The following is a 23707-nucleotide window of genomic DNA, read 5'->3' as shown; positions in this document are numbered from 1 at the left end:
GCAGAGGGTCACGTCCGGGCCTTGCAGGGGCTGGGGTGACTGGCCTCCTTGGCCAGGCTTCTGTTTCCGAGTCTTCAGGGGAAATGCATCCACCATCCACCATCCACACCGTGCACCAGAGGAAAACTGCAGGCTTCTCTGTGGATGGTGAATTGAGATCATGCAGAGTGACTAGGTTTGGGCTCCTGAGCAGCGTGGAACCTGATACCTTTAGGTGGAACCTGACATGCCTCCATGTGTACATGGCAAAGAGAATGCAGCATTGTCAGCTTGAATCCAGATGTGCTCCCGTTTTGAGGTGGAAGGTTCTGGGAGTATTGGCCATTGGTGATTGTGCTGCCGTGGAGGACTTTGAATGCAGGCACTGGTTTGGGATAACCCTGGTTTCCTGGTCCTGTATGTGGGCATCCCTGAATATCCCGGACTGGAGGAAGGCAGGGCAGATGGGAGGGTGACAAGAGGTGTCAGGTGTTTCCAGCTTTGGGGACTGATGCCATCAGACGGCCGAGATCAGGATGGTGGTGGCCAGGGACCAAAGCAGGGGTGCGTGGAAATGCCATGTTCCTCGGAGCATGGGGAGGACCTCTTGAACTCTATTCCTGGGCAACAGATCTTCCATTCTCAGGAATCTGTGCCATTGTAATTGAGTAGCAAATTCTGTAATTGCTCTAATTACTTACTGTTAAGTCCCCATGCCAATTACCATAAATTAGCAACAGTGATAACAGTTTGCCTGGTCAAACCTTACCAAGAAAAACCAGTGGACCTAGTTTTAGTTGCCTCCAGTTCCCTCCAAATCAGATTCCTTAGCGGCTTGTGTCCCCACACTTGCTGCAGTTCCTCCTGGGCCTGGCAGGCACATTCCAGACATTCACATCTCAGCTCAGATGCAGGCGTGCACATTATTTATAGAAAATCGCACTGCGCTGTGATCGGCTTGAGCTGACGTTCTCTAGGTGGGAGGTGGAGGTTCAAAAGTTCTAATGGGATGAAAGTAGAAATATGAATTTTAAAAATTCACGTGTTATGAACTCTGTTCAGTGATTTTCTCTGAAATGAGAGACTATTTGCAGATGAGGCAGTCAGCCTGCAGCTCTCCTTAAATCTGTCCTAGACCTCGATGCCATCCTTCGGCCTCTTCCTGGGTGTGGGGTGCTCTGCTTGAAGCAAAACCAAAGGAAAGAACGTGGTCTGCATCACTACTGCAGCCAGCTCAACGCGCACACCCACTGGGAGGGGGGTTTGATCACTTAACATTTTAAATGCATTTAACATTAAACCAGCAAGTCAGCCAGTGCTTTCTGTACGCAAGCTGCCTGGCTCATGGGAACCTGACACTTGACTTTTAGGAAGAGAGTACTTGCTTCTGTGGAGTGTCAATATTTGCCTCATTTCTTGAGACTCTGCTCAAAGTGATGAACGTGAGTAAATTAGGACCTTTTTTTTGTAAATTGGGCCACAGACCTCTCTAGGCAGAGTCAGGGGAGTAAACGGCTGTGAAAGATGCCGCCTGATGTGAGCCACGGCCAGGCACTTTGGAACCTGGGATCCCATCTCCAGCCTTTCAAAGGACACAGACGAATATAAAATGCAGATGGGAGAGTTCATAATTTGGGCATCTCTGTTCTTTTGAAATCAAAGTGCAAAGAAAAAGTTTTGCCTTGAGGTCTTAACCCATACTTGTTTTTCTCCTGAGGTTTTAAGATTTTCTTAACTGCTTTTCTCTCCCCCAATCCTTGAGGAAGTTCTATCTTCATATCTTCTTAAAAGGTATGGTTAAATTCAACACTGAAATATAAAAACATGCTTTCATATTTTTCTTTAAACTGAGGTATCTGACATTGGTGAAGAACTAACTGGGAGTATTGGTTTATTTTTATTTTTTTGAGACAGTCTTGCTGCGTTGCCCAGGCTGGAATGCAGTGGCACGATCTTGGCTCACTGCAGCCTCACCTCTTGGTTCACGCCATTCTCCTGCCTCAGCCTCCTGAGTAGCTGGGATTATAAGTGCCTGCCACCATGGCTGGTTCATTTTTTGTATTAGTAGAGACGGGGTTTCAACATGTTGGCCAGGCTGGTCTTGAACTCCTGACCTCAGGTGATTCGCTCACCTTGGCCTCCCAAAGTGCTGGGATTACAGGCACGAGCCACCACACTCGGCCTGGGATATTCTTGATTATAATTGTAACATATCCCTTTAATAAAAACAAAACAGAACAACAACAACAACAAAACAGCTGTCTGAAAAGTCTCGAAATTAAAGAGCTCACTTGGACAGGGATTTGGACACCAGTTGAATGGCCCAGCACACCATAGTTACATGGGCCACTCGGCCTGTTAGGTCCTTAGGGTATTTGAAGTCATATGGATATTTGCATTTCTGCCTCTGGATATCGTGTTAGTATTCGGCTAGTGTTTGAGGGCCAGGCTCAGATCCGGGAAAACAAGAGCCCCTGCCCTCACGGCACTTCTCTTCCATGTGTGTGTGTCAGGAAAATAGAAAGCATAAGATATTTTTTTCAATGAGCTGGGAAGATGGAAAAACAAGCTTAAGATGTTTACTTGTTCAGAAGAAGGGAAGTGCAAGGAACACTCAGCTTTGTTGCTGCTGAAGGAGGCCCCTGGTGGAGGCTGTTTCAGAGGTGGGGTTTCTCTGAGAAAGGTGGTAAGAGCCAAATAGGATGCCCCATCTGGTTTGCCAGAGATGGGGAAAGTTAGTATCCCCAAAACAGCTTCAGCATTCTGGCAAAGCTTTGGAAAACCAGCTACGGTGTAGGACCTTGTTGGCCGCTGGGTAGAAGGAAAACATTGCTGGTCCTGAGGACTGTACTGTTGTTCCACTGCTATAAAGAACTATCTGAGGCTGGGTAATAAGGAAAAAAAATGTTTAATCGGCATACAGTTCTGTGGGTTGTACAGGCTTCTGCATCTGGGGAAACTTACAATCAGAGTGGAAGGTGAAGGGGAGGCCGGCATGTCTTCACATGGCTGGAAGGGGAGAGAGAGTGAAGGGGAAGGTGCCATGCACTTCCAAACAACCAGATCTCAGGAGAACGATCATGAGGACAGCACTTGGGGGATTGTGCTAAACCATTAGAAACCACCCCCATGAGTCAATCACCTCCCACCAGGGCTCACCTCCAACATAGGGTTAGAGTTCAGCATGAGATTTGGGTGGGGACACACAGCCACACCATGTCAGGCTTCCCATTCTTCTCCTGCACGTGCTTCGCAAATGGTTCTGTCATTGGTTTTTGTTTCTGTTGATACATAATATACGTACATATTTTCAGAGTGCATGTGATACCTTGATTCACCCCTATATTGACGAAATCTGTGTACTTGGGATGTCTTTCACTTTAAATAGTTTCTTTTCCTTGTGCTGGTTATGTTAAGTTATTCTCTCCTAGCTGTTTTGAAATACACAGTAGATGACCCACTGCCATCCCCCTGCTGATTTATCAATAGTAGGTCTCGTGTTCCCATTAGGCTGTGTGTTTGTGCACATTACCAGCCTCTGCCCATCCTGCTTATGAGTGGGCTCTGCTGGGCCCTGTTGACCACCTACTTTTGGCCTCCATGAGATCTGCTCTCAGCTCCTGCTTATGAGTGAGAACATGCGCCGTTTCCTTGCTTGGCTCGTTTGCTTAACGTAATGTCCTCCAACTCCATCCATGCTGCCGCGGATGACAGGGCTCTCCGCTGTGTGGTGGAGTATTGCTCCTGTGTGTGTTCGGGCCACGTTCCCTTCATCCCCTGTTGACGGGCACTCAGGTGATTCCAGACCTTGGCTACTGTGGATGGAAGCTGAGAGCAGTCACTGGCTTTATACTCGGGGGACGTGAGCCACTTTGATGTTCTCAAGCAGCCTATCCCCAAAGCCCTCCGTAGAATGCCGCATTCGTTTGTACTCATGGCTTCTTCCACTAGGATGAACAGCTGGGAAGGGGCTTTGAGTGAATGCTTGGGTTTCTGTCTTTAATTGGTACCCAGCTACACTGGCCAAGTAGAGGTCCCAGTGACCCTGGACACTACCTCACATAAGGTCCAAAGATGCAGTTAGGTTCTTTTTTTAACTTAAAAAAAAAAAATGCTTTTGACCTGGGTAAGCTATGGCATCATCAGTTAGAGTTTTTCATATTGGAAAGGTGTATATTTTATTTTCTAAGAAGGAAAGAAATCCTGTTAAATACTCTAACCACAGATTAAATCATGTCAAGGAAAGAGGTACTATTTTGGGGGAAAATTACCCCTTCATGTCAAAGATCAAGGAGATGACTTACATTGTTTAATTGAGTTAATTATGAAATCTTAAGTGGTTTTAAGAAGATGAGCTGTGGATCCTACAAGACATGAGACTGATACTGATTTAATGTTAGTCAGCCCTGACAGAATGTGGCTAATATTTAAAGCTTGCTCCAGTATTGCTTGATAGATTGTAAGTTAATGTAAAGATCTGTTTGACGCTTTTATTTTACAAAATATTATTGAGAAAAAGTTTGACAGCCAAGGAACGGCCTTCAACCAATTTCTTCCTAATTTCTATCACCAGAAAATTTTGTCCTGTTAATTCCAGAATTTACTTTTGGAAAGTTCCCGTAAGGAGAGCAGAGGTATTGGTGGTTGAATGGTGACTTGAATTTAGGTGAAGATCGTTAAATATTTCATAGTCATGTTTGTCTTGGTGGTTTTAGCAATTTTATATTAAACTTAGAACTGTGAGTCAAACCAAATCTGTTCTTTTGCTTTTGTGATACTCCTTTGTATGACTATACTGGTAAAGAATGATAAAATGTGTATTGGGTATTTTTTCTGTGTAGATATTAGGATTTTTAGGGGAACAAATTAATCATTCTTCTAATATACACTGTGCTGTGTGTTGGGTCCTTTGTATATTAGTTGAATCACTCTAATGAGGACCACTTGAAAGTCTGTTTCTATAGCAGATGTTTTATATGTTGACTTGTGTTATGCAAAATCCTTCATCCTCTAAGAAGACTAAGCAATGGGTTGGAGGAATTATTTAATCACCCATTAGGTCTATTCCGAATGCCCAGAATTGAATGCAAGTACTAATTATGTTTTTGAAGTGGTGTGTGTGTGTATGGGTGTGTGTAGTGGACTCCTTTTTAGGTCATGGGAGGGAGGTAAAGCGAAGATGAGATTTGCTGATGAACATTTGTGCATATGCTAGTGGAGAAGTCATATGACTTGACTGCACCTGCGTACTCTGATTTTGGTTTCGTTAGTGTCCGTAGCCACAAGCCTCAACTGCCTCTGGGACCCACCCTGAGGGGCTGTGGTGAGGGTTATTACAGAGTCGTGCGTCTTAGTGAAGGGCACAAACGGCCTTGTGGGCCTACTTTGGCTTTGTTTGAACGTCTAGATTGTTAAACTAAGTTTAACATTTTGAGGATTATAAATTGTGATTCTTGTCTAAGAAGAGGTTTCTGTTGTCTCTGAAGACAGGAGCCCCAATACAGATGGTCCCTGGCTCCCAATGGTTACATTTGTGATTTTTTTTTTCAACCTTGTGATGGTGTGAACTAGTCACACTCAGTGCATTGTTTGGCCCAAGATGGGCTGCCTCTGGATGAACCCGTTGTAAGTTGAAACTATGATGTCAAATGCACTTTCTATTTAGGATATTTTCAGCTTATGCTGGGTTTATTGGAACAGTTTCATCCCATGGTAAGTCAGGGAGCATATGTGCTCATAAAAGTGGAGACGATCTCATAGATACCGTGAGATATAATGTCTCTGATGTTATAGAGATACGATAAAAACAATCAAGTGGGACTTGGAAGCCTTGGAGGGACTCACATGGGCGGCTCCTGGAATGCAATCTTGAGCGCCACTGGCTTCTGGATGTGACATCTGTACCTTCTGCTTAGCCCAGTGTGTTATCGGCTGCTCTCGAGGGCAGAGAGGTCCGGCGTTCCTGTGTTTAGGTATTTGAGCTGCCTTAAGAGGCTAGGTCAATTCTCACTGGTGTCTTCAGGGCTTTAGGCCTTCTGAACAAGCAGGAGGAAGCACGACTTTGTAGAGCTTTGGAAATCTCCACAGACTTCAGGGCCATCCCCTTTGGCAGGAGAGAGCCCCACTGGAGGCGAGCAGGGTGCCGTGCGGGCCTCTGCTGGGCCCAGGCATGTACGGACGTTGTGAGGGCCACAGGACACAGATCGGTCTTGGTTCACAACTGGTGTCGATGGCCACGCAGCATTTCTGCCAGGTACATGAGTGCGGGGACTTGGGTTTTGGGGTTGCCTAGTTGCTTGGAAGACCCCCATTCAGACCCCAGCCTGAGTCACCGTGACAGGCCTCCTGCTTCACACGCCACACGGAAGCCGTGGCATCGGTCACTGATGTCCACCAGGTGTCAGATGTGCGTGTGTATCTTCCTTGGTCTCGGGATGTGTCTTGTTTTGAGGTTATAGTAAACGTTCTTTACGAGGGGTTTTGGATTTTTTATGTTGTTTGCAAGGAGGCAGCAGGGAGTGCTTGAGCAATGAGATCCCCTTTCCAACCAATACAATTTCAGATCCCAGCAGGTAATTAAGGCAGCGGAGCTGTGGGATCACCTTTGCAACCAATGAGAATTCAGATCCCAGGAGGTAATGACGGCAGCGGGGCGTGTGGCAGAACCCTGAACTGTGGCTGTTTCTGGTGTCTTTCCCCGCGGACAGAGCATGCTGGGGCCTCCGTGGTCCTCTGTGGGGTGAGTGGAGCGCATGAGCTGGGTGCTGCTGGGCCCTGGCTGGCTCCCCAGCCCGGGGTTTATGCAGGACTCGTTAGACAACTTGGAACCCAGAAAGCAGCAAGAGGAGAAACGGGATTGTGCCTTTCTGGATCCTTGGTGCTTCCCAGTCTCAGACACTGAGTAGGCTCTGAGGGGTCTCGCCGGGAAGACTTGCACAGTCGGCCCCCAGGATGGAGTGGGGCTGCAGCGGGTCTTGCAGGAGCTGGAAGTGGGGGTGAGTGTCTCGCAAGCGGGACCTTTCAAGTGGGCCCAGCAGGATGCATCTGTGGAAATGGTGCCACCTAACGCAGGGCTGCGGCCAGCAGGACCTGAAAGGCTACAGCGGGCTGTGTTTCTGCTCTCTCTCTCTCGAGTCTCTGCACGGTTTTCCTTGGTTTTTGTCTGTTTGGAGGACGCTTCCCCCTTTGCGCTTACCTAGCCTTCTGAGCTTCTTTGTTGAGTATGACAAAGCCCTGAGAAGGCATTTTTATCGCATAATTGTGTTATCCTGGTGGCTGGATAAATGACCTGCAAATGTGGGTGACTCAGGAGCTCTGAGGGTGTTCAATATCCAAGACAGAGGTGGGAAGGAAATGTTCAGGCAGGCATCAGAGGATCTGTTCTCTGCTTTACACTGGGGCCCTGGTTTGCTGACAGTCTTCACACTCGATCCAAAATGGGGGATAATGAAGTCTCACGGATTCGGCTTCAGCTGAGAGCTGCCTCCAGCACAGTCTTGTGTGAGTAACAGTTTCTATGTTTGGTGCGAAGGGCGGGCGTCAGTCAGTTGATCTTATTTGTGGTGGTGCTTATGGTGGGTTTTCCGTAAGGAATGTAGACTTTATTAGCTTTGGCAAGGGAATCCTGAGTGATAAATTGGAAGAATGTCTCAGGAAATTCTGGAACCTGCAGTGAATCTGGAATCTGTATGAAATTGAGATTTGGATTCTCACGATTTCCTAATGCTACCCCGAAACCCAGTAGTTGAGACAGTCGTAGAGCTTCAGTTGTGCTGCCCCGGTTCCCCATTTTAAAAGGAACACGTTGCTTTCCTCTAGAATGTTCTGAGCTCTGACTGCTGCAGTGACCAGCTCTCTGCATCAGAGGGGAAGCCAGGGCTGCGTTCACGGCGTCGCGGCAGCCGGGAGCTGACCCTGGACCTCAGGCACGTGTGATGCTGACCATTTTCTGTAAACTCCAAGGGTGTAGTGGTCTCCTTGGCCCTTTACAGTCTTCTGAAGCTTTTGATGTGTCTGCACTTTGTAGATTTTTCAGAAGTAGACAGCCTTTTCCCACACCCTTGGGCTGAGTTTCGTCAGAGGCTGGTGTGTGGGAAGCACCACACCCACATTCTGACAGGGAAGACTCTGGTGCCCAACTGAGGTCAGAGTGGAAATTTGTTCTTCCTTCCCTCCAGTCTGGTCCAGCTGCTCCCTGCTTGGCCAGAAGAAAATCATGCTTATTCAAGTCGTAGGCAAACCCCCGAAGTCAAACATTTGTCTTTTTTCTTTAATATGCCCATTTAGTTTATATGGAATGATAGCTAGAGAAATGCCTTTTAGGGGAAAATTAATTTCCTTAATTACAGAGAACTTTTTGGATAAAAATCAGGAGGCTATTTTGTAATAAGATCTAGTTAAATACTACAGTGGAAAGCTCCTTATATTTGGTCTTACACTTGGGCCCTGTGTGCGTGTCCGCATGCTCGTGCTCATGACGCCAGGCGCAGATGTGAACTACAGGCACAGTACATACTTTCTGGTTGCTTTTTTGAACGTCTTAATTGCTTGACCTCTCCGACTCAAATGTTGAGTTATGTTGATTCTGTTCAGAATGTTTATCCCTCCGTCTAGGGTCCAGTCGTCTTTCAGGGAGGAACCGTCTTCCTCATCTCTGTCTCCTACAGTATTGTATATTTAATAGTCAAATATTTATAGGTTACATGGGTGACTGATCTGTTCATTAGGAGGAAAACAATGCCAATTTTCACATCATTAGAATGGACTTGTTAAATGATTGTTAGTATAATGAAGTTTCCATGGCAAAAGAGGCTTTGCAGATGTGAGTGTAACGGACAGTGAGATGGCGGAGGACCCTGGGTTGTCCAGGCGGGTCCAGTGTCTTCACATGTGCCTTTTGAGAAGGCAGTACGAGGGTCTGCCTCAGAGGAGGAGACCTGAGGACGAGATAGAGGCCAGAGGGCTGTGGGGGTGAGGGCAAGTGTGGGGCAGGGGCAGGGTCCGGAGGGGTGCAGGACTGAGGCCGGGGCAGTGGTAGGAGGGGTGTGGGGCTGTGAGCCAAGCTGCATGGTGGCTTCTATGAATTGGGAGACTCCAGGCAGGAATACAAGCTACTGAGCCCTTGACTTCAGCCCTGGGACTCCTGACTCCCAGGGCTGAGAGGAGGTTTGCATTTGTGGTAATTTGTTGCAGCAGCAATAGGAAGCTACTGCATTGTATCTGTTCTTCACCTCCAAACCTTTGAAAAGTAACCCTGTTGTATTGGCCTTTTGTGTGCCCTAAATTCTAATGAGATGGTTTGTAGGAAATAATGGACACAAACGATGGCAGAACACAAAGTTGGACAGAAGCAGTGTCTTCTGTGGTTCTGTAGTTTGGGTCTGGGAAGTTAGATTTCGGTCAGAGTGTGTGGTCTTGTTCAGCGTATACCTGGAGTACTTGTTCAGAGCTCCTGGGGGAGTGGTCTTTAACACTGTTAGGATTAAAACTCCAAGCACATCAGGGCCAGAGTTCCTGAGTCAGTGTTAGGCGACCTTTGAATAAGAGTTGGCATGTAGAGTCTGCCCACTTTACTAGTATGAAGAAGCAAAATCTTTTTTTTTTTTTTATTTTTTGAGATGGAGTCTCGTTCTATCACCCAGACTGGAGTACAGTGGCGAGGCCTCGGCTCACTGCAAACTCCGCCGCCTGTGCTCAAGTGAGTCTCCTGCTTCAGCCTCCAAATTGCATGATTTATTTTCCTGTTTTATATACTTAGTATGTGAAAACTCTGCAAACTTTATTAATACAAATGACATGCCAGAACTTAGGAGAATCTGGTATTTTCCCATGCAAATTAGTAGTGATGTGGAATTCCTGGGCTGATTTGGTTTTATAAGACATGGGGCAGATTCTTTGCCTTATTTCCGTGGAACTAACAATTGTTAATCACCCAGCACTCTTACCTCCCCCAACAGCTCAGGTGAGGGGGGTGTTACCCCCACTGTCGTGATGAGAGGCAGGAGACTGAGGCTTAGATGAGCAGGTGACACATTACTGTCCAGCCCCACCCACCCTGTAGTTTCCTGCCATGGCTCAGCTGTCTTCCTGCAAGAAAGGACAGACACCCTGGTGCTGGGTAGAATTGCTTGTGAACCCCTTTCCATCCTCCAGGGAGTTCTTGCTTTACAGTGGTGGCTCATGGGGAGTCCTCTGGCCCACTGAGAAAGTGACTCATGTTGTGACATTACTGTCTCTGTCCGGCTGCTGTCGATTGGGTGATTTGTAAAGAGACATTTATTGCTCACAGCTCTGGAAGCTGGAAAGTCCAAGGTCAAGGCAGTCCAAGGTCAAGGCACCTGCACATCTGGTGCCCCAGGGCCTGTGGCTCACAGACGGCAGCATCTCGCCGGGTCTTGCGTGGCAGCGGTCATCTCGTCAGAACTCACGTGGTGGAGGAGCAGGAGGGCTCCTCCAGGCCTCCCAAGAAGGACACCAACCCTGGTCCTGAGAGCAGGACCTCCCAAAGGCCACACCTCTTAATGTATCCCTTCGGAGATGGTTTCAGCATGAGGTTTTGGGGACATTCAGGCCAGAGCCATTGCTCTGCTGGGGTGTTAGGGCTGCATGGCATCATTACTGCAGCAGAGCCACAGCTTCTTATCTGCATTTGCTGCAGGAGAAGGACGCAGGTGCCTGTGCAAGTTGGGGTTCGGTGCAAGAAGTGGAGACCCTCTGGGAATCTTAGCAGGAGGAACTTAAGGACTTTGAGAACTGACACCTTAGGACTGTAGTTTTCTTCAGACTGTAAAAACCTTGGTGTGTGATAATACTGAACATTGCCTGAGCCCTGTGATCCTTCAAAACAGTGATGGTTAAGACATTCCCCTTCCCCACAACTGCGCCCCCACTTTTACTTCAAGAAGCCCGTTCCCATGTGGCTTAGGCTGACTGGTGGGATGACCATTTGCCGAGGACAAGACCAGGTACAGGCCTTCAAACCCCCCTTCTCTGCCTTATAAGTGATTAGCTAAACTGCCTGTTCCCACTGATCAATCACTTCCCACCTTGAAATGGTTCTTCGTGGTGCATTTGCGCCTAGGGGGATGGACTTGTCTTTGACTGTCGCCTTCCACAGAGGACAGTTAGGGTGGGCAGGAAAGAATTCTCTGCTACAGGTCTGCATTCCTGGCTGTTTCCAGAAGTGGGAATTCTGGTGCCCTGGAGTGTGGGAATGGATTTCTAGTGTCCCAGCTTCAGGTGGAGTTGAAATTGAGTGAGGCAACCCACCACACCCATCTGGAGCCAGGGACTAGAGCCATTTTTAAAGTGGCAGTTTCTCCATAAGATTACCCAAAAAATGCGCTCAGCACGTTTCTTTCTTTCTCATATGCATTTGGCCATCTAAAATGGGAATGGTGGTTTTTTGAAGCATGGATGTAGTTTTAAATTTTGAGTATTGTAAACCTTAATGTAGCTTCTTAAAATGTTTGCCTGATTATCTGGAGATTTACTAAACCTTTGGAGTGGTAATAATGAGTTGATCTATATGACTTTGCTTTCTATGATGCAATGAAAGTACTCTAATTAAAACCTCTGCAGTTGGGTCAGCACGCGATTGGCCAAAACAAATTCTGCTTTTTGGGTTTCTTTAACCAAACAAGGGAGTAGAGTGTAGGCTGAAGTGGCAAATTCATTTCAGAGCACGCCAGAGCCCTCGTGACACCACAGAGCCACACCTAGGAAGATGTGGTTTCTGTAACAAGCTTTGGAAAACCAAAGTTCAACTTAATTATCCAACTTTGTTACAGAAAAAGCTTAGACCAGATGGCCAAAGACCTGATTGTTTCATGGTTGAGACATGGTTATAAAATTGCCCTTACTTGGTGCCAATCAGTGTTGGTCCACAGTGATACTCCTCCAACCTCACTGAATAGTTTGGAGACTGATATGAGACTGTGAAAATCTCCTTAAGGTGAAAAGGTCTCTGGAGCACCTGGGAATATCTGCACACCCGTGGCCATTCCCCTATAAGATGGAAAGGACGGCTGGGTCACGCGGGAGCATCCGCACACCAGTGGCCGTCCTCTTTAAGACGGAAAGGGCTGCTGGGGTGCCCCGCAATGTCTGCACACCCGCGGCCATTGTGGCTGTCCCCCTTTCTGCTCAGTCACCTCTGTGTCCCCGCATTCAGGCTTTGGGACACTCATGAACAGCTCGTACCCTGGGCTGGTGAGGAAAGAGTGGGAGGTTGTTCTGAGGCTCTGTCACTGTCTGCCCTGTCATGAGCTGGGCAAGGCAGTGGCAGTGACCCTGGAGGAGTCTGGTCAGTGAGGGCTCCGGCAGGAAGTGCTGAGGCTTGAGGTGGCTCTGCCAGTCGTCACCAAATGTCTTCTCTCTTATTTCCATGATTCCTTCTAGTTCTGCACCTTGCACTGCAGAGTCTCTGTGTGTCTATAAATACACATGAGTTACGATACAGGTGTCTCTTTCCCCTCTTTCAGGGGCTGGGCCCAGGGAGTGAAGTGCAAGACTCCCTTACTGCTGGATGCCCACCAGCACGAGGCACTGCCTGCCCTGCTGACGAATGCCTACAGCGAGTCCTGGAAGCCTCCTTCTGAGCACCTGGCCTGTTGACGGTGTATACGGGAGACAACGGAGCTCCCCTTGCCCCACCCTGAGCAGAGACTGGGGAGGCGGGGGCAGCACTGCCCCCATGGTGCATCCTTGGTGCATGGAGGAAAGTCTGTTTAGCCGGGCGAGGTGGCGGGCGCCTGTAGTCCCAGCTACTCGGGAGGCTGAGGCAGGAGAATGGCGTAAGCCCGGGAGGCGGAGCTTGCAGTGAGCTGAGATCCGGCCACTGCACTCCAGCCTGGGCGACAGAGTGAGACTCTGTCTCAAGAAAAAAAAAGAAAAAAAAAACACAGCCCATCCTCTCAAAAGCAGGGTGACAACCACATTTACTTCTGGAATCTTAAGAAAGGGCCTGTCTCTTTGAGAGAAGAATGTGGCATGAATGTGTGTACCTCCTTTGTTTTTTTTGAGACAGTTTCCCTCTGTCACCCAGGCTGGAGTGCGGTGGTGCAATCTCAGCTCACTGCAAGCTCAGCCTCCCGGGTTCATGCAATTCTCCAGCCTCAGCCTCCCAAGTAGCTGGGACTACAGGCACCCGCCACCACGCCTGGCTAATTGTTTGTATTTTTAGTAGAGACGGGGTTTCACCGTGTTAGCCAGGATGGTCTCGGTTTCCTGATCTCTTGATCTGTCCACTTCGGCCTCCCAAAGTGCTGGGATCATAGGTGTGAGCCACCGCGCTGGGCCGTATGTGTGTACCTCTTTACAAGTCTTGCCCGATCTTTGCATTGAAAAATTATTGAAAACCTTAAGGATGTAACTGACAAGATCTTTATAGATTTCTCCAAGTAAAAATTTGGAAAAGTGAAGTGAACCCATAATTTGTTTTATTTCTGAGTCCCACACTTGGATTTTTAAATGTGGGCAAAACATCTGTATGTTCTTCAGCCTGATTTCCGTGGAATCGTGAAAGAAACGTGCTGAAGTTGCCGTGCGGATTTTGTTATGTGGCGGTGACAAGTGGGGCTGGTCATTAAACAACTGGAGGGATCCCTATCCTTTCTGTGCTCTTGTTGGACACTAGGCACGTGCTTGGGTGTTTTCTGTGTGTGTGGACAAGATGAGGACAGAATTTCCAGATTCACACGGTGCTATCTTCTCCCTTTTCTGTTAAAACGTGTCTTCTGCTGCTTCTACATAGACCAAGTGTTTCTTTCTCTTGCCTGTCTACAGAAACGCTGTTTAACAAAAACTGCATTGTAAGCATGTGAAGCTGAATTCCACATGATAAAGCAGATAGCGATGACTGAGTATACTGTTTTGTGGAAGGAAGGTTTAAAATGATTTTTAGCTTTTTCCCTGAAATAGGGAATACTTTTAACTTTTTCCCTGAGATAGGGAATAATGAAATGGGAAAATAATTAAACTTTCCCATATAATTGTTAGATTATATTTAATTATTAGATTATTCATGTATTGCAAGGGAAAAAGGAACTAGATCATCCCATGTACCCAAATGAAAATTTAAAGGGTATGGGCGAGTTCATTTGAACTCCTTTAATTTGTTTTTGTTTGTTTGTTTTTGACAGTCTCACTCGGTTTCTCAGGCTGGGTGCAGTAGTACAATGACAGCTCTCTGCAACCCCAACCTTCTAGGCTCAAGTGATTCTCCTGCCTCAGCCTCCCCAACTGCTGGGATTTACAGGCGTTAACCACCACACACAGCTTATCACCTCTTGGAGACTAGCTATGAGTTTGGGCATTCACTGAACTATATTTTGGTTAATTCTCAAAGTTTGTCACTGTTTATCTTTAATTTGCTAAAAATCTACATATATTGTAAAATGAGTTACATTTCCTTAGCATTCACGGATTCCCTGTTAGTGGGGCAGAGACGCAGAAGGGCAGAAGGCATTCGGACATCATCAGGTTTGCAGTTGAGTGCTTTCCCCGAACACACTGGAGCTCTGGGCTCTGTGGCCCCACGGGGGTCCTCTGTCCACTGAGGGGGCCAGGTTACCTGGGAGGTCCCTCCAGCCTCTGCAATTTTGCCCTTTTCAGGTTAACATCTCATCGTTGTCCTGGACAGCACTGCCTTTCGTTCACTGACCCATGAGTGAACAGCTGGTCAGTGGCCAGTGCTGCTTCCTTCAGCTGGGAGGTGGTGATGTGATAACACTTCCGTGGAAATTGGTTCTTGGTGTATTAAGGGTTCAGTTGTATGTTTATTTTTAATCTGCACCTCTGAATTGGTCTTTTGATTGCAAAGAGATTGCTTACTGGATTTGTTTCTGAATATTTGGTGGATAACAGGAGAACCTTGCTTATCTGTGTGTTCATTTAATGTGTTTTTGCCAGGCATTTATATGGGTGTGTTAGCCCCTAGCCCACTTTCTGTGTGTGGTGGAGTCATTGAAATCATTTGTGTGAAGTCTCTCTTCTATCAAGGCTAGAGGACGTGGGGTGGTGTCTCCCTAAACTAGAGGGAAATGGCATTGTTCTGCCCTCCTCCCTGGGAACGCTGGTGTTTCCAGGTCTCTGAACTTGGCTCCCACACTGGGAGAGTGGCTGTGGCTTCTGGAGCCCGTTTTGGGCGGGACTGACTCCTTCATTTGCTTTATTCCCCACCGTCTTTGCTGCTTTGTGACGCAGGGATGAGGGAGTTGGGCCCGGGGGCCTTGCCTGTGCCTGAAGGGCCTGATGCAGAAAACTCCTGGTGGGAAGGATGTTCCTTGAGGGCAGCTTTTGGAGTCTCTTCCTACTTTTAACTAAGAAGCAGCTATTCACATGGTTCTATTCTGCTGGTGTGTTTCAAAATAATTGGTGTAGAGTTGCGAAGATGTCCGAGACACCCATGATCCACTCCGGGCCAGTGCCGGGCATTGTGCTCAGATGCCTTCAGACCACATTCACATGCCAAAGATTCTTGCTTGGTTATTCTCAAACTTAAGAGAATCTAAAACGCGAGCCACGGTATGGATTTTCTCTTGAGCCCCCATGACTTTGCCTTGTATTTTGGGCATGAATGACTTCATCAAGGGGAAAGAATTTGAGGAAGGAGCCTCTGAGGCTAGGAGGGGGTGGGAAGGGGTGGGGGGAAGAGGAGGGAAAAGGAGCTGTAGAGGGAGGAACCAGGCTGGGGCTGGGGCGTCTCCCCATGATGCTCCCCCACCCCTGGCGCGAGGCCCCAGGGACTGACTGATTTTCCCACAAGAAATGTGTATAATTGCGTGTCTGTTTTGTGGGCTGGCCATTTGGATTGAGGGAATGTCTGTGTTGTGATTCCTTATTGATTCGAAGGTTGGAAAGGTTTGTGCTCAATACAGGGGTCTCTTGGTGCTATGGGAAATGTGATCGCAGCTGCCTTCTGGGTGGGGAGAGCCCTCGAGGCCATCAGTGGTGGCCGGTGTCGGCCTTCGCTTCCCTGGGTGAGCTGCCCTCAGGGTGGGAAGGGAGGCCCTCGGTGGTGGCCGCTGTTGGCCTTCGCCTCCCTGGGTGAGGGCTGCTCCATCCCCGGCTCTCCGACTCCTTGCCTGGCACCTTCCTCGTTGGGGGCCGTGATCCATCAACTTTGTCCACGCGTGTCCTGCAGACTAGTGCTGACTGCAGGTTGAGGAGTGGTCAGAGGAGGCCAGAGGAGGCCCTCGTGATGCAAAGCTAAACGTTTAATGATGGCGCTGCTGAGTGCATGAGCCACGTCAGCCCAAGAGTCTGAGTAAGAGGAAACCGCGGGGTGGAGGGAAGACTGGACAGATGGGTGCTTTCCTCGGCCCCTGGGAGCACGGCCATGTCCACGCTCAGACCTCCTGGTTTCTCCCATATTTCCATAAATAGCAAGGGAAGGATATGGGGCACCCAGGGACCTCAGGGGTATAAGCTGTGTCCTCGCGTGGCCCCAGCTGTGGCCAGTGACGTTATTCTCTTTAACCTCAGGCTTATTTTCTATAAAAACACAAAGGGACAGAAGTAGTTCAAGGGCCTGTAAAGACTTACGTAATTGTTAATAGGCCTACTTTTATGCTTTCTTATGTATTAAGAGCAAATCATGAAACAAACTCATTTCTGTTTGAAGAAATCTTTACTGCTCTCATTTTTGTGGCAAGCAGCCTTGATTCTTTGCTTAGTGAGCGTTAGTGCCCTCCTGCCCAGTGCTGCTGCCTGGCGTGTCCTCGCACACACCTCTGTCCATTGGTCTCCGTTCACCTTTCCGCCTAGAATTGTAGGAGGGGCGCTGGGATCTTAGGGCTAGAAAGAAACCCTGAAGACCACTTTTAGGGGCGACTTTTAGTCAGGGCTTCCAGAGAGACAGCCAGCCAGGTGTGCGTGTGTCTCCAGGGCGAGGCCTGCTGCAGGGGCTACAGAGTCCAAGAAGCCCCAGGACCCACAGCCTGCAAGCTATAGTCCTGAGAGGGTGTGGCTTGAAGACTTGAGAAGCGGAGGTTGCAGATCCGACCAGGGTCTGAGGAGCTGAGACCCAGGAGCACGGGCTGCAGAAGACAGATGTCACTGGCCCATCAGCCAGAGAGGTGGAGTGAACCCAGTTTTCCCCGCCTTGCTGTTTTACTCGGGCCCTGGGGGGATAGGGTGGTGCCCCCCACACCGGCGAGGATGGGTCTCCACTCAGTCCAGAGACAAACATGCATCTCACACAGAAATAATGCAGAACCAGCCATCTGGGCACCCCGGGCATGCTCAGGTTGATGCACAAAACCAATGCCGCGCGTGGCCCTGACATCTGCGTGTTCGCATCACTCCACACACATTGCTCAGTCATCGCCTTGGTGAGTTTGTAAGCTCGTTGTGTGGTTCTGGGGCTCTTTGTCCCTGGTGATGAGAGGCTCCCCACTGTCCCAGCTCAGGTATGGAAGGTGATGGCACCAGCGGCTCCTTGTTTCTCAGACACCTGAGTGGGTGCTCTGTGCAGCCAGTTCAACCTGCAGCAGCATCTGTTTCCTATGCCGATTCCATTCGGAGTATGTGCCTCCCTTCTGTTGAGGGTGCAGCCTTCTTTCAGGGAAGAACAGTGTCCTGTTCGCCTATATCGCCTGTGGTGTATCTCATGGCTGAATAAGTAGCTATAGGATACCTCGGTGGCTGAATGATAGGTTCATTGGAAGGAAAACTTTATATTTTTTTTTCTTTTTGGGATGGAGTTTCACACTCAACGCCCAGGCTGACGTGCAATGGCACGATCTTGGCTCATTGCAAACTCTCCCTCCCGGGTTCAAGTGATTCTCCTCCCTCAGCCTCCCAAGTAACTGGGGCTACAGGCTTCCGCCACCATGCCTGGCTAATTTTCGTATTTTCGTTAGAGAAGGGGTTTCACCATGTTGGCCAGGCTGGTCTTAAACTCTTGACCTCAGGTGATGCGCCCACCTCGGCCACCCAAAGTGCTGGGATTACGGCCATGAGCCCCTGCACCCAGGAACTTAATACCGTTTTTTTTTCCCTTTAAATCGTAATGGGCTTGTTAAATGCTTACGGTTTTTTTTTTTTTTAATTTATTATTATTATACTTTAAGTTCTAAGGTACATGTGCATAACGTGCAGGTTTGTTACATATGTATACTTGTGCCTTGTTGGTGTGCTGCACCCATCAACTCGTCAGCACCCATCAACTCGTCATTTACATCAGGTATAACTCCCAATGCAATCCCTCCCCCCTCCCCCCTCCCCATGATAGGCCCCGGTGTGTGATGTTCCCCTTCCCGAGTCCAAGTGATCTCATTGTTCAGTTCCCACCTATGAGTGAGAACATGCGGTGTTTGGTTTTCTCTTCTTGTGATAGTTTGCTAAGAAGGATGGTTTCCAGCTGCATCCATGTCCCTACAAAGGACACAAACTCATCCTTTTTGATGGCTGCATAGTATTCCATGGTGTATATGTGCCACATTTTCTTAATCCAGTCTGTCACTGATGGACATTTGGGTTGATTCCAAGTCTTTGCTATTGTGAATAGTGCCGCAATAAACATACGTGTGCATGTGTCTTTATAGCAGCATAATTTATAATCCTTTGGGTATATACCCAGTAATGGGATGGCTGGGTCATATGGTACATCTAGTTCTAGATCCTTGAGGAATCGCCATACTGTTTTCCATAATGGTTGAACTGGTTTACAATCCCACCAACAGTATAAAAGTGTTCCTATTTCTCCACATCCTCTCCAGCACCTGTTGTTTCCTGACTTTTTAATGATCGCCATTCTAACTGGTGTGAGATGGTATCTCATTGTGGTTTTGATTTGCATTTCTCTGATGGCCAGTGATGATGAGCATTTTTTCATGTGTCTGTTGGCTGTATGAATGTCTTCTTTTGAGAAATGTCTGTTCATATCCTTTGCCCACTTTTTGATGGGGTTGTTTGTTTTTTTCTTGTAAATTTGTTTGAGTTCTTTGTAGGTTCTGGATATTAGCCCTTTGTCAGATGAGTAGATTGCAAAAATTTTCTCCCATTCTGTAGGTTGCCTGTTCACTCTGATGGTAGTTTCTTTTGCTGTGCAGAAGCTCTTTAGTTTAATGAGATCCCATTTGTCAATTTTGGCTTTTGCTGCCGTTGCTTTTGGTGTTTTAGACATGAAATCTTTGCCCATGCCTATGTCCTGAATGGTACTACCTAGGTTTTCCTCTAGGATTTTTATGGTACTAGGTCTAACATTTAAGTCTCTAATCCATCTTGAATTAATTTTCGTATGAAAAAACTGCTTTAAAGTTCATATGGAACCAAAAAAGAGCCCGCATCTCCAAGACAATCCTAAGTCAAAAGAACAAAGCTGGAGGCATCACGCTACCTGACTTCAAACTCTACTACAAGGCTACAGTAACCAAAACAGCATGGTACTGGTACCAAAACAGAGATATAGACCAATGGAACAGAACAGAGTCCTCAGAAATAATACCACACATCTACAGCCATCTGATCTTTGACAAACCTGAGAGAAACAAGAAATGGGGAAAGGATTCCCTATTTAATAAATGGTGCTGGGAAAATTGGCTAGCCATAAGTAGAAAGCTGAAACTGGATCCTTTCCTTACTCCTTATACGAAAATTAAATGCTTACGTTAATGTTTATTTTTAAAAATGTTATCTGTGACCTTTCAGCTTTTCATAGCACTTCTCGTGTGAATATTTTAAAAAGGCCCTTTAGTCGTGGGGGAGAAGGAGGTTATCCCTTTCAGCAGAGGGAGATGGAAGAACAGGCCCTGGTGGGTCTGAGCACAGGCAGTCACCCCAGCCTTGGTGCTTGCTTAGGTCTGTTCTCCGTTCACCGTAGCCGCATCCACTCTCATTGTCAGCTTAAAAATAAGCTTTTTCCTCTTTCTAATCGGAACAGTTAGTTTGTTAACCGTCACATTAAGGTATCGAGAATGATGGCTTTCAGGCCTCAGATATGACACAAGTAATAAATGCAGCTGACCCTGAACAACATGGGTTTTGAGCTTCGAAGGATCACTTATGTTAATTTTTTTTCCAACCAAACCCTTACTGAAAAAACCTGGCTTTGTGGAGGGCCGACGTTTCCTACATGTGGTTCCATAGGGTGGCCGTGGGGTCCTGTGGATACGTAGATTTGGGTAAACTCGGGGCGTGTTCTGGAATCCATGTCCCTGTGTATACAGAGGGACAATTGCAGCTTTTTAGAAGTTTGTGTCCTGCCTTGTCCTAAAAAGGTTCCAAGGTGGATGCAAAATTATTTCATTCCTTTGGTTTTCTTGGTGGGATATTGATGTTTATTCTTCAGTGTCTAATATCCTGAGTGAACAGAGTTACCGCTTCAGGAACAAAGCCAGTCTGGAAACACATATTGAGATATCCACCTTTTCTTCATGGTTTCACAAAAGGCCATGATCATATTTTATTCAGTTGAACTGTAGGAAACTGCCAATATTTGCTGTTTTTGGCCTACAAAATGGCAAGTTCGTACGATATTAAAAACAAAGGCTTCCTGGATGGGGAAAATAGGAATCGGTAAGAACCTGAAGTTCTCTGTCATGGCCTCTGAGTCACAGGTAAATAAACCTGCGTGAGGGGGAGTTGACTGTACAGTATTTTCCTTCTGTTTTGATACTGTCAGAAAAAGGTCAGTTCCAATGTGTTGGGTCCCTTTGCCTCAGCTTTGCTGCAGAAGGGACTTGCCATTATACCTCTTGTTCCCAGTGCCCAGGAGGCTGATGCCACATAGAAGACCTGCAGGTCGGTGGATGTGAAACAGGCATCGGACACGCTGTGCACCTTGGGACGCATCTGAGAAGTGTGTGCTTGCAGCAGATCTGAGGTGAGGGCGTGTTCCATCTCCTCTCCCTTCTCTGGCTTTGCAGGCCTTTGAAGTTGGTCCTGGAAGGTGAAATTAGTTAATGCTGATTTAAGCTCCAGGTCAAAGCCTGGGGGCCGAAGAGACCCGCCCTTCACTAGGAGTGTGAAGCATTGGGCCCTCCCATCAGGAGGCAGCAGGGACTCGAGAAAGCCCCACATGCCCTCCAGTTCCCTTATGTTGAAAGTTTTTGTACTCGGCCATGCCGGGTCATTTTGGGAGGTGAGTAGGGGATTCACATGGGGGTGTGCAGTATTCTTAGGTGTCAGGTGCGAGAGTTGAATTTGTAGAAGCTGTGCAGATAGGAAAGGGCCTGGCAGGGAGTGCTGTTTACACGGAGCCGATTTAACGCGAGGTCTGTGCTCTACCTGGGTCCGTGTCTGACTGCTGTCTCCCAGTCTGCAACAGGACGTTGACGTGACTTGGCGCCATCGTCCCACTCTGTGTAGATGTCTGAGGATCTGTGCGCAGCTGCTCTGTGAGAATGCGTTGTGATAATGAACTGAGAAACAGTGAACAAACCCTGAATTGGTTAGCACTGGTTCCACGGCCACTTCTGCTGTGGTTGGAGTCATTCATAATAAAGTGTGCTGGACTGCTATGCAGAGCTCTGAATTTCAGAGACCCTTTAACTTGGCAGCTAACCAGTCGCTTCCTTCAGAAGACATTTGAGTCCCCTTTACCTACCAGGGTGACCCTGGGAGTTTGAAGATGAGTGAGACAAGCCCTCTGTGTCCTGTGGATTTTACTGTCCAGAGGGGAGACAGATGTGGATGGTGAAGGAGGCCCTATCAGAGGTCAGTGCACGTCAGTTTTGTTTCTTCAGCACTTGCTGTGTTCAGGCGGTGCCCCGGGCCATGTGCAGAGCATCTGGGGACCCTGCCCATGGCATCCCAGGCACAGCTAGCATCTGCGCCATCTTCATACTTGGCCTGAGTTTTGGGGAAGTACCGAGGATGGCTTCTGCCTTTGCTGGAGAGAGTTGGAAGTCAGGGCAGCCCTCCACAAGGAGATGATCGCCAGCTGATTCCTCAAGAAAGAGAGGTGGTCCCCACATGGGTAGAGCAGGGCAGCATGTACAGACCTGGGTGTGGGTCTGGGGCATGTGCATCTGAGTGGGTTCTGCTGGGAGACAGCAGGGGTGAGGTGTGAAGGCAAGTTGGAATTTACAGGATAAATTATCACTAAGGCGATGCCTGGAAAACATAAAATTGGGACTCTCTGGGGTAAACGTGGACTTAGGGTGACCCTGGGCGTGGGTGTTTTCAGGCTCTGAAGGCAGAGATTTAGGAAATTGGGGCAGAGCTGAGCCCCAGACGAGGATGAAGACCACCCTTGGGATGTTGAATGAGACAGGGGTGGAAACCCAGTGAATGTCCTGGGGGGTCAGTCCAGCAGGCAGGCAGCAGAGGAGACCGGTGTCCTCAAAGGCCCCTTGGGCCTACCTCTCAAAGTGCTGGGATGACAGGCATGAGCCACTGCTCCCTGCTGATACTTTTAAAATTTCTAAGCTACTCTCTCTCATACCCACTCCCGTATTTTTTTAAAAAAACCAGGTTTATGGCTATATTTTTTCCAAGGGAACCAAACAGTTACCTGTTTGAAGTACAAATAACACCGTGTTTAAAAACCGAAAATGCCACTTTGCATAGAAGTTTCCAAATACCCAGTTGGTTTGAGCCTTGCATTGCAGTGTCACTACCTGCTCTTAAATTTCTACCCGATGTATAGATAGCGAGACAGGGACGGCTCGTACATCTTCAGGTTTCAGTTCTACTACCTTGGGCTATATTTTCATTTATTTTGGCACAACTGTGGGTGTGGCAAGCAATGCCAGGGTATTTATTTTGAAGCGTGTCCAATAACAGTTGGGAAGATTTTCACATTTTTAGAATTTTCATAGTAATAGTTATAATTTACAAAGAATTTAAAATTGTGTAGTCATTATTTTGCTTTTTTCTAGGTGTGCCCCGAAACAGGGTTGCTAACTATCATTCTACATCACAGGATTCAGAACAGTACCCTTTTGGAGCAGATGCCTGTAATCAAGGAATTCTGCCTAGTCAGTTCACTTTAAGCGTGTTTAAAAGGTTGTCTTTATCCTAGTTGGCACCTGTGGCTATAGTTTGTTTTCACTGCTGAAGAATATTCCACGATGGAAGCCGTAATTCATCTGTTTTTCATATCGGTGGACATTTGGATTATTTTGGGTGGGTGTGTATGTCTATTCAGCCTTCATTTTTTCAGGATTTTTTGTAGAAGATAATGTAACAGTGTAACATCCTCTGCTAGGGAGCCAACACGAACCCTGATTACAGCCACACAGACTCTCACACAGACTCTCAGGCCTTGTTACCAACACACAGAACCATTTTCTTAAGTTGAAACACAGTAGCAGAACCTGAAGCCATGTGAACGGTTCCTCCGATCTTACACTTGGAATTCACTTTTTATTACTATGTCTGCTAATTAGGAAGCATATCAATTATACAGAAATCTGAGAATGTAAAATTATACGTTTATAACAGAAAAAACCTTATTTAATAGCCCAGAACACATGGCTATGTTTTTCCCTCATGCCCCACCACTGTTTTCTTTGCTTGAAATGGGAAATGACACTTGAATGCGGTTTTCTAGCGACTGTTAGCCTGGCATAGTTCTTCAGAGACAGAGGATGTAAAGCACATGGAGAATTTCTGTTTGTGGAATGTGATTTCCCGGTCGCCTCATTCAGGCTGCCGCCGCCTTCCCCTCTGGCCGCCTGCATCGTGGGACGTCTGAGAAGGTCCCTGTTTCATCCTCTGGAAATTCTGAAAAGGAAGGAGAGGAGGGTGTACAGGGTGTGGTGCATTTGTGTTGGTCTTC

General features: G+C 47.5%; 1 protein-coding gene across 3 annotated transcripts in view; it reads left to right on the top strand.

The window, feature by feature from the left end:
- LOC139359406 (zinc finger protein 669-like) overlaps positions 1-23707 on the top strand; it is a 152300-nt gene that overhangs the window by 44421 nt on the left and 84172 nt on the right. Inside the window, exons 2-3 of one of the 3 annotated variants that reach the window (XM_071082049.1) lie at positions 20689-20806; positions 21533-21639. The exons of the other annotated variants lie outside the window; for them this stretch is intronic. Of the exons in view, the coding sequence (XP_070938150.1) occupies positions 21610-21639 (30 nt within the window). The 5' untranslated portion in view covers positions 20689-20806; positions 21533-21609. The remainder of the gene's footprint in view (positions 1-20688; positions 20807-21532; positions 21640-23707) is intronic. 3 annotated transcript variants of the gene reach the window in all.

This window comes from Macaca nemestrina, chromosome 17 (genome assembly GCF_043159975.1).
Source record: "Macaca nemestrina isolate mMacNem1 chromosome 17, mMacNem.hap1, whole genome shotgun sequence".
Classification (NCBI taxonomy): domain Eukaryota; kingdom Metazoa; phylum Chordata; class Mammalia; order Primates; family Cercopithecidae; genus Macaca; species Macaca nemestrina.
Note: the sequence above shows the minus strand (reverse complement) of the source record. Positions and strands in the feature narration are given on the sequence as shown.